This window comes from Sinohyriopsis cumingii, chromosome 8 (assembly GCF_028554795.1).
Source record: "Sinohyriopsis cumingii isolate HCF-2022 chromosome 8, ASM2855479v2, whole genome shotgun sequence".
NCBI lineage: Eukaryota > Metazoa > Mollusca > Bivalvia > Unionida > Unionidae > Sinohyriopsis > Sinohyriopsis cumingii.
The window spans coordinates 79,075,596-79,089,798 of record NC_142968.1 but is presented as its reverse complement, the minus strand read 5'-3'; the positions used below and the strand labels follow the sequence as shown (position 1 = coordinate 79,089,798).

Here is a 14,203-nt window from a genome sequence, read left to right as displayed (position 1 = left end):
ATTGAGACCAAAAAGTATCTCAAATCTGGACACAAAATCGGATTCCGACCACTGGCAAATTTTGGGTAGAAGAAAAAAGTCGGGTAAAAAAAAGTTTTTTAAATCTGTATTTTATAGTGCAACTAGATATTCCAGATTATTTGTTATCATTGTAGAGCTACATCTGTATACCTTTCTACAACACCACCCACTTTAGTGTATCATGCATGACCATGACGCTACAGAGCTAGGCAGTAGGCTACTACCTACTGCCCCAGTTAAGTTGTCGCTAGGGGTTAATGTGTTATTAGGCAGGCCTATGCGCATGGACTTGAATAGGTAACAGGTGTTCTACTTACAGTGCAATGCACTTGGTACCTTTGCTCTATGATATAAAGAGTAAAGATGCTTAATTTCCATTTGTTTTCAATAAAATGCATTGCTTGCAGAATGCATTTTTTAAAAAATTTATATAATTAATAATTTGATTATGTTGACATTTCACATGAAAAATGTCTAGTTTAAAGAGTACGAGGTATTAATGAAAAGTTAGTCTGGTTCCCTGACTAACACAACTAAATCTAATCAGAGAGACCAGGATCTAAATCAAACAGATGAACCAATTATCCAGACTTTACAACTGTTTCCATAGTTTTAGCTTGTATTCTCTATGTCTGTATTTAAGGGTTAGCAGATCTGCTGTCAGAACATATGCATACACACAATATACAACTTTAACACAAACCATAGCAATGGGAAAAGCATGTCACATCATGCAAATGTTAACAATGTCACAAATATCAGACAATGAAGAAGTTGCACGCAGAATAATATTGCAACATAAATATTGAACTGATGGACAAGCCTAACACTTTATGCCCCTGCAACTTCATTGCAGCCACTTACACATGCTCTCCTTCACAAAAGTATGGAGATAAATACAGACATTATTAGGGTATTATGTACCTAGTACAATACAGCTGGTCAGTTGTGGCTAGCAGAATCATTCATTTCATAGCCCAATGCTCACAACTTCATCATTCCAACTTCTTATCCCTGCATTCCTAACTTGCTTTGGAAGCAGAGATGGGAAGTCAAGTTTCAAAACAATCTATGAAAAGATGTGTCAGTAGTTGCACACAAGAAGAATTTGGGGACATAATTACAGGATGGATGGATAAGCCTGACACTAAACTCCCCTGCCATGTCATTTCAGTAACATACAACTTCTCTCCTTCATTAAAGATTGTAAGTAAATATTTACATAACTTCAAGTTACTATGCATCATCATATCTCAGGAAAATCACCCGTTTTTCTCATCTTGACTGGCAAAAATTGGCAGGGTAAATGCAGATTCACACCTTGAGAATAAACATGAGGGTATTTTCTAGGCATAACAATCACCCAAAGTCAGCACTGCTTAGCATCTAATATGCGCCAATAGCTTTTACTTTTGCCACATATGCCCTACTTGTGGTCAGTCTAGAACATATCACAAAGGAAAAAAAGCCAAATTTTTTCACAGGTAACCAATGCAATCTTGATTTTAAAATATGCAAAATATTAGGTTGCAGTTTCACACCTAGCTCCGTTGTGGTATTTGCATTTACAAGACATGTTTCAGTACTACAGGTACATTTCTGATGTGGAGAAATTTCCCCTTTCAACGAATTATTAAACACCAGTACGAGTTATACCTCCGAGAAGTTGAGGCAGAGACGGTAAAGTTTATAAAGTAAACAATGACCATATTTACCTTTAACACAGATGCACAAACTTCATTTCAAAAGCATATGCAGCTCCACAGCTTGCTGCTATCTCAATTTTGTTTAATTCTATAAATTTGTTCAATTTCACATGACACCAGCAATCATACATCCTGCCAGGACACGTACTCAAATCAACACGATACCCAATAAACATAATTGCTCATCTTCCTACTTTTATTCACAAGAATCTCAATATTCCTTTTATTTCTTCTGTAGTGATTAACGCTTTTTGAGATACATATTTTCCCTTTCATCTTCAACATAGTCGCTTGATTGATGCCATTTTTAATTTCTTTTTTAATAATCAACGGGTTGATCTTGCAGACGCTTTGCATGTGTAGATACACCCAGTTTAAAAGTGTCTACGTCATCTAATGATTACCAAAATGTCTTACAGCATATGAGAATAGCATCAAGAAACAAAAGGCACCTGCAAGCTGGAGTTACAAACTTTGCCTTTTATTATGTTTACTTAGAGTGACACCTATTAGACCAAAATATTGTCAAGATCTTGACCACTCTGCATCAGGTACCTTTAGTTCTTTAGTAAAAGCATAAGCAGTGAAATGGAGATATGTACTATGCTGAGCAAAATGAGGACAGGGATGAGCATCTGGTAAGACTCCCAGGCACAAGTGCCAAGATAAAAAAAAATGGTGTACAATACAGCTGATCAGTTGTGGCTAGCAGAATCATTCATTTCATAGCCCAATGCTCACAACTTCATCATTCCATCTTCTTACACCTAAATTCCTTACATGCTTTGGAAGAAAAATTTAAAATACTTCTTTTTAAATTATTCAAGATCAGTTGATTCCACAAATGTTTCATATATGCATTTTTTCTTCTTACAGGTTCTTAAATATAATTTTTCTAAAAATGGACTCATTTTTCCCTTTGTACTTTACTGAATTTTTTAATTTTTTTTTAAAGCAGGATGCTAATTCAATCACATATACATCTAGCATAAGTCATGCGAAAAGGAGATGATCATTAATGATGCCCCACTTATGGCCAGTACTCTCAATTTCCATTCAACATCAGACCTGCCAACCCTGACGAGTCTGTCTCAGTAAGGCAGTTGATTTTCCCCCATAAGGTATTAACGAAATATCAATAACTGCTATTGTAAAGCTGGAAAATGTAATTAAAAGTTAGATGCATTGACGATAAACATTATGTTCAACTTGCTGAAGTGCCATTAAATGCTAATAAATGCAAAAATGTATAGCAAACACAAAAACAGAAACAGTGGCATAAAAATTCATCAGTGCATGACAAGAGACTGATATGCCCTTGACCTCATCAATGTCAACCCATCTACAATTAGGGGTGAAACAATACATCTCTGTGTAGAAGCTGATATTAAATGATCTGTAACACACTTAAAGCATTCACAGAAACAAATTTGGCATGTCTTCTTTACACTGAAATGAGTATCAGTGGCTGCACAAACCAATGGAACAAAATTAGCAAGGGGGGGGGGGACAGATTTCAAACCAGGTGAATCAGAAACTTTGTGTTAATTCATAGAAGGCAACTCTCGTTTTATTAATGCTGCTACCATTTAATTCTCAATTTAACAACCAAAAACGCAGATGATTAATAATTAGTCCTGCCTGCTCAAGATTAAAGCTGTATTGGGCAAGTATCATTTTGTATCAATTCTTCACTGCCAGTTTTGAAATGAAATCAGTACTGATATATCAAATAATCATTTTACTTGTCAATGTAACAAAATTCTTCACAAGTCGTATATAATATATACATTAACACCAAAATGGGGCCTAACTTATAAGAAAATACATCCAAGTGTGCTTGGTCTATTCAATAACTCACAAATTTAGGAGTAAATCTCTCTTCAATTTGGGAACAAGAATCCCAAGTGGACCTGACATCAATCACCAGTCTGACATGTAACCAAAAGTCATATGTAAGAGTCGTCGGCCATATCTTCTGGATAATGTGGTTCTGGCTGGCATTTAAAGGTTATTATATGATTTTAGTAACAGCAGCCATATTTGATGAGAATGCGCAATGTTTGTATAAAATTCAAATAACTATGCCATCTCCAGTTGTGTTTTCTATATTAATGGTGGCAATACTTGATTACAAACTGGATTCCCTTGTATAAAACTTGGTTTTCATGTCAGAAAGCTTCCTCTTAGATTTAGTCAAATTCTCTTCAGCTGTATTTGAGAAGTTGCAGTTTGTAGGAATTTCCTCAACATGTAGTAATGGTGTCCATATCAGACTGCAGAGGAACATCAAGTACATGTATACAAAATTGGAAAGCTTTTACGATGGAATGCCTTCTTTGAATTTTGGCTACATTTTGTTGAGCAGTTTTTGCAAAACATTATTAAAAAATAAGTTTTTCCATGTTTTGTAATGACAACACAACATCCTGATCATTGTGATGTCAACAGCTTTGGTGTTGTAAATGGACAAAGCAATCAATAATTAGCTCATATCGTCATGACAAAGAACTATTAAGTCCCTAACTGCTGTCAAAATAAAAACAGTTTTGCCACTACAAGAACATTATACAACTGCATCACACCCATTTTCATACTGTTCTTGAGGTCTTGGTCATTAATCATTCCTCTGTATTGATTAATAAGTCTTTAAGATGCTTAATTTCCATTTTGTTTTCAACATGCAATGCTTGCAGAATGCAATTTTGAAGAAAATTATATAATAATTTGATAATGTAGATGCTTCACACAAAAAATGTGTAGTTTAAAGTGTATGAGATACAAATGAAAAGTTAGCCTGGTTCCCTGACTAATACAACTAAATCTAATGAGAGACCAGGATCCAAATCAAACAGATGAACCAATTATCCAGACTTTACAACTGTTTCCATAGTTTTAGCATGTATTCTCTAAGTCTGTATGTTAAAGTTTAGCAGGTCTGCTGTGGGAACATATGCACACACAGATATGAACACATACAATATACAACTTTAACATAAACCATAACAAAGGGAAAAGCACGTCACAGCATGCAAATGTTAACCATGTCACAAATATCAGACAATGGAGAGGTTGCACACAGAAGAATATTGCGACATAAATATTGAACAGATAGACAAGCCTAACACTTTATGCCCCTGCAATTTCATTGCAGCAACTTGAACATGCTCTCCTTCACAAAAGTATGGAGATAAATAGAGACATTATTAGGGTATTATGTACCTAGTACAATACAAATGGTCAGTTGCGGCTATTAGAATCATTCATTTCATAGCCCAATGCTCACACCTTCATCATTCCAACTTCTTATCCCTGCATTTCTAACTTTCTTTGGAAGCAGAGATGGGAAGTCAAGTTTCAAAACAATCTATGAAGAGATGTGGGAGTAGTTACATAACTTCAAGTTACTATGTATCATCAGAGCTCAGGAAAATCACCAGTTTTCTCATCCCGACTGGCAAACATTTGCTGGTTAAATGCAAATTCACACTTAGAGAATAAACATGAGGGTATTTTCTAGGCATAACAATGACTCAAATATAGCACTGCTTAGTGTCTAATATGCGCCAATTGCGTATTTACTTTTGCCACATATGCCCTACTTATGGTCAGTCTAGAGCATATCACAAAGGAAAAAAGGCCAACTTCATTTTTTCACAGGTAACCAATGCAATCTTGATTTTAAAATATGCAAAATATTAGGTTGCAGTTTCACACCGAGCTCTCTTGTGATATTTACATTTACAAGACATGTTTCAATATTTCTGGTAAAATTTCTGATGTGGAGAAAATTCCCCCTTCAACAAGTTCTTAAACACCAGTACGTGTTCTATCTCTGAGAAGTTGAGGCAGAGAATGTGTAAAGACCTTGTTTACCTCTAACACAGTTGAACAACCTTCAGTTCAAAAGCCTATGCAGCTCCGTGGCCTGTTGCTATCTGAATTTTATTTAACTCTATAAATATGTTCAATTTCACACAACACCAGCAATCATACCTCCTGCCAGGACACGTACTCAAATCAACACATGATATCCAATAAACATAACTGCGCATCTTCCTACTTTTATTCACAAGAATCTCAATATTCTTTTTTAATAATTCTTCTGTACTGATTAATACTTTTAAAGATGCATATTTTCGCTTTCATCTTCAACACAGTCGCTTGATTGATTCCATTTTTAATTTCTTTTTTAATAATCAATGGGTTGATTTTGCAGACGCTTTGCACGTTAAGATAAACCCAGCTTAAAATGTCTAGGGCATCTAATGATTGCGCCAAAAGCTTAATGATTGGCATGTGTGCACCTATGAATGTGCAATAGCTGATTTATAAAAACATAATTCTCAACAACACAATGATACACAGATTACCAAAATGTCTTACAGTATATAAGAATATCATCAAGAAACAAAAGACACCTGCAAGCTAGAATTACAAACTTTGCCTCTTATTACGTTTACCTAGAGTGACACCTATTAGACCAAAATATTGTCAAGATCTTGACCACTCTGCATTAGGTACCTTTAGTTCTTTAGTAAAAGCATAAGCAGTGAAATGGAGATATGTACTATGCTGAGCAAAATGAGGACAGGGATGAGCATCTGGTAAGACTCCCAGGCACAAGTGCCAAGATATAAAAAAAAATGGCGTGTACAATACAGCTGGTCAGTTGTGGCTAGCAGAATCATTCATTTCATAGCCCAATGCTCACAACTTCATCATTCCATCTTCTTACACCTAAATTCCTTATATGCTTTGAAAGAAAAAACTGAAAATACTTCGTTTTAAATTATCCAAGATCAATTGATTCCACAAAAGTTTCATATATGCATTTTTTTCTTCCTACAGGTTCTTAAATACGTTTTTATATATAATGGAATCATTTTTCCCATTGCACTTTTACTGTTACTGAAAAAAAAAATTTTTTTTAAAGGAGGAGGATAATTAAATCACATATACATCTAACAAGGTTTATAAGCACAAGTCAAATGGAAAGGAGACGATCATTACTGATGCCCCACTTATGGCCAGTACTTTCAATTTCCATTCTACATCAGACCTGCCAACCCTGACGAGTCCGTCTCAGTAAGGCAGATGATTTTCCCCCATAAGATTGACCAGTTTTCCGTAAGGTATTAACAAAATATCAATAATTGCTATTGTAAAGCTGGAAGATGTAATTAAAAGTTAGAGACATTGCTGATAAACATTATGTTCAACTTGTTGAAGTGCATTAAATGCTAACAAATGCAAATATGTATAGCAAACACAAACAGAAACAGTGGCATAAAAATTCATCAGCGCATGGCAGAAGACTGATATGCCCTTGACCTCATCAATGTCAACCCATCTACAATTAGGGGTGAAACGATACATCTCTGTATAAAAGTTGCTATTAAATGATCTGTAACACACTTAAAGCATTCACAGAAACAAATTTGGAATGTCTTCTTTAGTGGCTGCACAGAACAATGGAACAATATTAGCACGGTGGGGGGGGGGGGGGGGGGGGGCCAAATTTCAAACCAGGTGAATTAGAAACATAGAAGGTGATTCTGTTTTATTAATGCTGCTACCATTTAATTCTCAATTTAACAACCAAAACGCTGATGACAATAATTATTCCTGCCTGCTCAAGACTAAAGCTGTATTGGGCAAGTATCATTTTGTATCAATTCTTCACTGCCAGTTTTGATACAAAAACAGTACTGATACAGCAATTAATCATTTTACTTGTCACTGTAACAAAATTCTTCACAAGTTGTAAATAATGTATACATTAACACCAAAATGGGGCGTAACTTATAAGAAAATACATCCAAGTGTGCTTGGTCTATTCAATAACTCACAAATTTAGGGAGTAAATCTCCCTTCAGTTTGGGAACAAGAATCCCAGGTGGACCCGACACCAATCACCAGTCTGACATGTAACCAAAAGTCATATGTAAGAGCCGTATGCCATGTCTTCTGGATAATGTGGTTCTGGCTGGCATTTAAAGGTTATTATATGATTTTAGTAACAGCAGCCATATTTGATGAGAATGTGCAGCGTCTGTATAAAATTCAAATAACTTTATGCCATCTCCAGTTGTGTTTTCTATATTAATGGTGGCAATACTTGATTACAAACTGGATTCCCTTGTATAAAACTTAAAGGTTTTCATGTCAGAAAGCTTCCTCTTAGATTTAGTCAAATTCTCTTCAGTTGTATTTGAGGAGTTGCAGTTTGTAGGAATTTCCTCAACATGTAGTAATGGTGTCCATATTAGACTGAGGAGGAACATCAAGTACATGTATACAAAATTGGAAAGCTTTCATAATGGATTCTTGTTAATGTTGTTGTTGCGTTTAACGCCATTTTTCAGCACACAATAGGAGGAAGAACCCAGGAAAACCCCGGAAAAAACCACCGACCCTCAAGAAACTATTGGCAAGCTTTCTCACATACCCACATTGGCCGAATCAGAGACTCGAACCTACGCAGACAGAGGCGAGATGGCAGTGATCCATAATGGAGAACGCTTTAGACCATTCAGGGCCCCATTGAATTTTGGCTACATTTTGTTGAGCAGCTTGTGTAGAACATTATTAAAAAATAAGTTTTTCCATGTTTTGTAATGACAACACAACATCCTGATCATTGCGATGTCAACAGCCTAGGTGCTGTAAATGGACAAAGCGATCAGTAATTAGCTCATATCGTCATGACAAAGAACTATTAAGTCCCTGACAGCTGTCAAAATAAAAAGTTTTGCCACTACAAGAACATTATACAACCATCTCACCCTCATTTCTATATTGTTCTTGAGGTCCTGGTCATTAATCATTCTTCTGTACTGATCTTTAAGATGCTTAATTTCCATTTTGTTTTGCAATTTTTAAAAAAATTATACAAACAATTAATTTGATAATGAAGATGCTTCATACGAAAAATGTGTAGTCTAAAGTGTATGAGGTACTAATGAAAAGTTAGCCTGGTTCCCTGACTAACACAACTAAAACTAATCGGAGAGACCAGGATCTAAATCAAACAGATGAACCAATTATCCAGACATTACAACCGCTTACTTTTACTTGACAAATTCTGAAGGAAAAATTGTCAGGATTTAAATCAGACAAAATTGATAGTGACATCGAAATAGCTACTGGAGATAACAGCGGTAGTGATGAGAATGAGAATGTTGAAGAAGAAAATGAAAGTAGAGCTGATCGATGATCATAAATGATAAAACACACTGACAAGAGGCTATACTAAGGACCACACCAGGGCCAACAATGGATTTAGACCCTGATCCAAATGAATTTAATTTTTTGGAGCTTTTTTCTTTTGAAGAATCGTTGGGAAATATATGTTGTTAACATGAGTGTTCATAATTCAAGGTTAAGTGTTTTATTAGTTTTAAAACATTCAATGAGAGTTCTAAGGAAGAAAGGTAAGTAAAGAGCAAGTAAAATATGCCCATTTGTGTACAGTATTCACAGGATGTTAAGTTTACAAGAGACGACAAGTGTAATTTTTGTGTGCATAAAATAGAATTATTTCATGTGTTGATGGTGATAATAATTATGTGTGAATTCATAATGGATTTTATGGATTATTCATAGCAAGAGAAGCAAATTGGCAAGTACATCATTTGTTTTCACCTTCACACAATAGTTTTATTTCTGCATGTAGCATGACATTTATACCATTATGTATGTAATTTTAGTGAGAACTGGTGTGCCAAATTTCACCTTAATTAAACGAATACAAATAAAATAACAGATTTATTGCAAGTAGCTCCCTCTATAAACATCTGCAAGCCAAATGCTGTCAGAAAGTCTCAGAGATACAGGCACTGGTAAGGCTATCACTGCTCTAGGTGATCTCTGCAAGTATGCTGTAGGGGACTGCCTAGCTGCTTGGCTCAGGGGTTAATGTGTTAAGAAACAAAAGGCACCTGTAAGCTGGAGTTACAAACTTTGCCTCTTATTATGTTTACCTACAGTGACACCTATTAGACCAAAATATTGTCAAGATCTTGACCACTCTGCATCAGGTACCTTTAGTTCTTTAGTAAAAGCATAAGCAGTGAAATGGAGATATGTACTATGCTGAGCAAAATGAGGACAGGGATGAGCATCTGGTAAGACTCCCAGGCACAAGTGCCAAGATAAAAAAAATGGTGTACAATACAGCTGGTCAGTTGTGGCTAGCAGAATCATTCATTTCATAGCCCAATGCTCACAACTTCATCATTCCATCTTCTTACACCTAAATTCCTTACATGCTTTGGAAGAAAAAATTGAAAATAACTTCTTTTTAAATTATCGAAGATCAGTGGATTCCATATAAGTTTCATATGCGTTTTCTTCTTCTTAACAGGTGCTTAAATATAAAAATTTGAATAAGTGGAAGCATTTATCCCATTGTACTTTTACTGTTACTGAAAAATGTTTTTGTTTTTTTAAAGAAGGATGTTAATTCCATCACATATACATCTAACAAGGTTTATAAGCACAAGTCATGTGGAAAGGAGATGATCATTAATGATGCCCCACTTATGGCCAGTACTCTCAATTTCCATTCAACATCAGACCTGCCAACCCTAAAGAGTCCGTCTCAGTAAGGCAGTTAATTTTTTTCGATGGACCATTTTCAAGTAAGGTATTAACAAAATATCAATAACTGCTATTGTAAAGTTGGACAATGTAAGTAGACACATCGCCAATAAACATTATATTCAACTGATAAATTTGTAAAGTATGCATGGACACTATTTACCACTAATGTGTGTGTGATCTAGATTTGTAAAGTAGCTTTAACAATTTACCTCTAGTACAGTTGCACAAACTCTATGCAGCTCAATGGATTGTTGCTATCTCTCACTTGACATATTCAAATTGGCACATGATGTCCAATAAACATAATTGTCCTTGCTACCTTTTATTCCCAAGAATCTGCTTACTCCTTTTTATTCTTCTGTGTTGATTATTAACACTTTTCTGGAAGCTTATTTTCCCTTTCGTCTTAAACAGACATCGCTTTCTGGATGCCATTTTAAAAAAATCTATAATCAAACAGTTTACAGTGTCTGGGGTGCTGCTGTAAGTTAGTCTCGGTCCCTGACTAATTTCACTAATTCTAAGATGAAACCCGGATCAAAATAAAACCCAGATGATGTAATTTTCCAGATCTTTCAGCAACCATCATTTTCCCTAGTTTTTGCTAGGATGCAGCAAGTCCATATTTTAAGGGTAATTTCATATGACTTAAGGCAAAATCGTAAGAGCTGGCAGGTCTGCAACATGTGCTTGACTTCATTTCCAAGGCAATTTAAAAATCAATGAATACAAGAAAATTCTGAAATCTCTATACAACTGGCCGACAGGTGAACAAATGTTTGATTCAAACACGCTGACAGGACATCATATACAGTATATACATTTAAGACTTAACTGGGACAACTACTCAGGGTTGAGGGTTTAAGCGGTCCGTAAGATTCACCACCACCACCAAATGACATCACATCATTACCACAAAATGATATGCACATGGTAAACCAAATGTCAGTGTGTGTACACACACGTGATTTGGATTTTTAATGCAGCTTTAGCAGTTTTTCAGTCATAACGCTACGCTGTCTGCAGTGTGGCAGTTTACAGTAACGTCTGGCCCTGGGGCAGCATGCCTCAGACATGTAGCAGGGACCACTCTGGTGGCATAGTGGTGAGAGCATCAACCTCAGATGCGAGAGGTCGTGGGTTCAATCCCCGTTTGAGTCATATCAAAGACTTACAAAAATGGTACTAACAGCTGCCTCACTTGGTGCTCAGCATTAAGAGGTTAGTGTTAGGACTGGTCGGCCTGGTGTCAAGATCCTTTACACAGCCTGCAAGGGGCATGAAGTTGCGCTAAAACGGAACACTGCATTGTGCAATTCATGTATTCATCTCCGAATCGATTTTTCGTTTTTTCCTAATCCATCTGTGAATTTATTTGAAAAACATTTCTGCTCCAACTTGACTTTTTGCTCCAAATACTCACAGACTGGTTCCGTACCAGATCTGAATTTGAACCAAGAATTTGACAGCAAAGATTACAAGTTAGTAAGATAGACTGTTCTCTCCTAACAAAGCCATACAGCTGCTATAAATAGAAACCAAAGTCAAAAGTTTGAAAGTAGAACCAGTATGTTTCTTGGAAATAGGGCAGCTGCTATAAATAAAACATAATACTGTCCGGAAAGTACAGTCTATGGACAAGTGTACTGCACCCTTTATGACGCAGTTATATAACAGCCGTTTTTTCTAGAATACGATCTGTGGGATTAATTGGATGTTTAATAAAAATGAGAAAACAAATTATTAACATTTTGGGGGAGGGGGATATACCAAAATGCGTAATCCAAATACATTTATTTTTATCCAATCATACCAGTGATTAATTCTCTATATGGACTAATAAGATAGCTCCAAGTATACCCCCATTTCATTATCTCTGTGCACTTGTACAGCTCACGTCCAATCATACCCGTGTTTAAATTCCCAATGTGCACTTGCGATGACCATCTCCAATCAAAAATTGTTTAAATTATCTACTACAACAAGGACAGACAGTATCATACACTCCCCAAAATATCATCAAAAGGTATGGAGATCAATATTTACATTATCTCAAGTTATTATATACCAAGTACAATACAGCTGGTCAGTTGTGGCTAGCAGAATCATTCTTTTCATAGCCCAATGCTCACAACTTCATCATTCCAACTTCTTATCCCTGCATTCCTAAATTAGATATAAGTGAGACTGGCAAGTCATTTTGCTATCAATTAGGGCTTATGGATCCCATAAAGTTTCATACACCTCAAAATGTGTTTCACAAAAAAAGGCACTCATTACAAACTAACAAAAGCAGATTTTCCCATAACACATGATACTGTTACAGAATAACCATACATTTGGGTCAGGTTCAAATTTTAGAAAATATGGCACAGGTCTCGAAACACTCAATTTATATGCTAAACTCTGTTCTGATGTTAAGATTTGTGTGATTTGGATTTTTAACCTAGCTTTTAACAATTATTCAGTCATATTACTACAATGTCTGCAGTGTGGCAGTTCATTGTTTTGCCTAGCACTGGGGCATCATGCCGCTGACATGTAGCATCATGTCTCACACAGTCATTATCCTGACACCAGGTCGACCAGTCCTAACACTAACCTCTTAATGCTGAATGCCTAGCAAGGCAGCTGTTAGTACCATTTTTATACGTCTTTGGTATGACTTAGCCAGGGTTCGAACCCACGATCCCACATCTGAGACAGATAACCCTAACAACTAGGTCAGTGGAGCAGTCCCCATGTGAAGATAAAATGTTTTTATGTCTATAATTCAAAATATGAAGTGTTACTTCTAATCAATTTATTTGACATCTGTACAATTTTAGAGTTATGGTCCAGAAATAAAAATGCTTATGGACAGACGTAGCAACAACTGTCTCCATTCATATCTTGCACATGTCCTTGCACCTCAAGTGTAGCTTTATGAACATTTTTGTCATGCAAGTGTCATATTTCCTTACCTCCTGCAGTAGGGCTACCTCTTAAACCACCTTGTCCACCACCCCTGCCTCGTCGAAACTGACCACCTCTTCCCAAACTACCTCTCTGACCACTGCCTCTTCCAGTGCCACCCCGCTGACCACCACCAGCACCTCTCACAGCATTAAGGTTCAAGCGGGCTTTTACATTACTGGGACCTAGCCGCTGCTTCACAGACATCTGTAATAGAAAATGTCAAATAAAATTAAAGTCAACTGCTGCTATTTCTTTCCTGGCTACTTATTTCAAGACTGCTCCTGGAGTAAAGGGCTTGCACCCCTTCTAATATTTTTGTACGACCCCAATGTTCATTCCAGAAATGGCCCCTGCCAGATCAACCATGCACATGCAACTGGATTATTCAGAAACGAAAACATGGGTTGCAAATACACTCATCTGCATGTTGTTTATTCAAGAAATTCAAATGCATCACAGGTACTTACATCACAGATTTATAAATTTCTGCAATCATGCACTGAATCAATCATTATAAAGTTGGACAACAGAATGGTTTTTGACAGTTTCATTGCCCACTTAAAACAAACATGACTGATGTTCAAGATGGCTATTTCAGCAGAGAGGAAAACTGTACCAAATTGCATTTAGTCTGACTCAACGCTTGATTCAAAGTGTACAATGCTGGAAAAGTGAATATTTATTGCACAAATTATTACACAACCCAAGCATCTGTTGTCATTATCAGCCTTTCAACATGAATCTTCCATACTGGGAAATGAATGAAGCATTGTATCTTTATTAATTAATTATTCATCTTTTCTACTGTACATATTCTATCAATGATTATCATTAATATTCTTTCAACTGCGCCCAAGCTAATCAAAACCAACAAGGCATTTCTGTCAGCCAATGAAATTGATAACATTGTG

General features: G+C 36.1%; 1 protein-coding gene across 2 annotated transcripts in view; it reads right to left on the bottom strand.

The window, feature by feature from the left end:
• The window catches only part of LOC149793944 (uncharacterized), a 39,787-nt gene that overhangs the window by 16,740 nt on the left and 8,844 nt on the right, over nucleotides 1-14,203 (bottom strand). For both annotated transcript variants that reach the window (XM_089967873.1, XM_089967874.1), the window contains exon 4: nucleotides 13,298-13,496. In XM_089967873.1, the coding sequence (XP_089823999.1) occupies nucleotides 13,298-13,496 (199 nt within the window). The remainder of the gene's footprint in view (nucleotides 1-13,297; nucleotides 13,497-14,203) is intronic.